Here is a 2,500-nt window from a genome sequence, read left to right as displayed (position 1 = left end):
AGTGGACAAGGCCGTGGCTCCCTGTGGCCCCAGGTGGCCCATCAATGTCACTACATTGCCCTTTGACTGCAGTGCTTTAAGAAGCTCGTCGGCGGTTTCCTCTCCTCCCCACGTGTAGTATTGTTCATCCAGCCGCAGGAACACCATGCAGGAAGGCCGCCGCGTGAGGCAGGTAAGGATGGGCGGCAGACTGTGGTAGGTGACACGGCGCGGGTGGCCATCCTCGTCGACCAGCAGTGTGCCGTGTTGACTGCCTACCAACCGTAGGTAGACGGCTTGCGGCGTGAAGGTGGTGTGCTGCATCAGCATCAGCACTGGGTTAGTGACGTCACACAACTCTACCTCATTAGGCCGCCAGTTCAAGCTTCTGTTCATAGCGGCGCCGACTCGTTGCTTCACAATCGGGTGGCGTCCTGATTCCTCCACGAGGCGCCACATTGTGATTTCGTTTTGCGTTACGGCGCGAACAGACAGAATAATGTCCAACACCACCTGCAGAACGCTATCCACCTTCGTACTCATGCACAAATGTCCCACCACAAAGAGCCAGGTATTCACCCACTTGGCTCCCCACCCTGCGAACAAGATGATATCACTAATGCCTGACCTATTTTCTTGGTTCATGCTCCTCCCAAAGATGTTGAATTTTGCCAGCACGCCCTTGACAGACTCCTTGCTAAGAGGTAACTCCTTCATCAGTTCGTGGTAGATATACAACGCTGCGAGGTACTCCATCTGACTCTTGTGCACGAAAGAGAAGTTATGGCACACGCCAAGGAGGCTGACACTCATTTCGCAGTGCAGGAAAGTGGAAAACACCTGCAGGCTGGCTAGACCCTTCCCTTCACACAGAGCCACCAGCTGCCGCTGAGTGTCGCCGTCAATGATCAGCCGTCCTTCCTCTAGCATGCGGTACGCTTCCCGTCCCAGGGCCATAAACCACGACGCCACGAAGTCTTGCAGGTCTAGCAGAAGAGGTGTTGCGCTATTATGGAGCCGTGTCGCCATCTTAGATGTGCAGAGCTTGAAGATCTCCGCGTAGAGTCTGGTAGCGGAATTAACATTGGCTATGCTTGTTTTATCGTCCCGCCAGAGACAAACGAGCAGCGCGAGTGTAAGAGGCAACTTGAGGTGGCCGACCAGACCCTGACAAGAGGTTTTGAGGAACTTCAGAAACTCTCTCTCTTGGCACTGACGAGCCGCCTCGTCGGGTACGAATGCTGCAAACACCCTGGCAACGAATGATCTTCTGCCCTCATCAGAAAAACCGTGAACCTTAAAAGTCATGTGGGACAGGTGGTGATGCTCCGCAAGTTGCGTCACGCTCGAGGTGAACTCTGGCCGAGTTGTGACGAGGACGCGCGCGTCGCCTGCCAGCGAGAAGACGTCATTCAGCAGCTCCCGAGCGTCGGCTGTGGCCTCGTCCATTCCATCGATGACGTACAACACAGCCACTTGCCGTAACGTTTGCAGGATGTCTTTCTCTTCGAAGTGACTGCAGGTGTTAGGCAGCAAGGCTTTTTGCAGGAAGGTAGCGAGGGAAGGAGAGGTAACGTTCCTTGCCTCAATATACAGAAGGACATCCACCGACCTGAGACAGGCCACAGAGCCCTCTTTTGTGTGCCAGTCATGCAGCAGATAGCGACACAGTGATGTTTTGCCGCAGCCCGCAATGCCGGCTAGCACCAGCACGTCAGGAAGAACGCCGGAGTCCTCTTCCGTATCAGAGTTCAGCACTTCTGTGGCCAATAGCGCAGCGGCCTCCACTTTTCTGGTCTGCTCAGTGATGAGCAATGGAGTGAAGATCCTGTCTACCTGCAGCTGCGGGAAGCTATGGCTGCTGAGCCACGTGAAGGGGTTCAGTACCTTCAGCTTGGCGTAGTATTCCATCAGTTCCCGTTGGCTCTGCCTGATAAACTGACCCACAAGTTGAATGCGGAATTGTTCCACTTTATCAAAGTATTCTGATGCCTCCACGGGTACCGACGTAGACATGATCTCATCCACCTCAGCATAAAACGCTTTCTTCAGGTCGTCCACCTCGGCGGCGAATATGTCCTTCGTCTGGTCTAGCAGTGCTTCGTACATCGCCTTTAGGTCACTCAAGTTCTTGGCAAGTTGTTCTTCGTCTAGCAAAAAGTGTTCATGACACACTCGGTTCCTTACGTTCTTGATGTTCCGCACGGCGCGCCACAATGACTCCGGTATATTCAGATCCCCGAAAAGCATGAAAAATAGCTTAGACAGCAGAGACACGTCCATATCGGTTGCAACAACAGGCTGCTGAAGGAGTGTTCGCTCTTCGGAGTTAAAGCTGGATCGAAACTTAGTGTTGGACCAATTCAGGACATGCATGCAGTAGTCAGCAATGGAAGAAGGAAAACAGCTCATCTCCGCCACGCGAATGCGAGGCAGCAGCAGCAAGAACACAGCCTTCAGCACACGCTTGCTAGTCTGCGTGGCAGCTTTGTACAGGCGACCGAAGTTCGCATCCTGTTGA

General features: G+C 53.7%; 1 protein-coding gene across 1 annotated transcript in view; it reads right to left on the bottom strand.

Moving 5' to 3' along the window:
- Positions 1 to 2,500, bottom strand: part of LOC126982380 (uncharacterized) — a 4,011-nt gene that overhangs the window by 1,161 nt on the left and 350 nt on the right. The window contains exon 1 of the mRNA XM_050834398.1: positions 1 to 2,500. This exon is cut by the window's left edge and continues 1,161 nt beyond it; it is cut by the window's right edge and continues 350 nt beyond it. Coding sequence (XP_050690355.1) covers positions 1 to 2,500 — 2,500 coding nt within the window.

Source organism: Eriocheir sinensis, chromosome 50, assembly GCF_024679095.1.
Source record: "Eriocheir sinensis breed Jianghai 21 chromosome 50, ASM2467909v1, whole genome shotgun sequence".
Taxonomy (NCBI): domain Eukaryota; kingdom Metazoa; phylum Arthropoda; class Malacostraca; order Decapoda; family Varunidae; genus Eriocheir; species Eriocheir sinensis.
The sequence above is the reverse complement of the archived record's forward strand: the minus strand, read 5'-3'. Positions and strand labels throughout refer to the sequence as shown.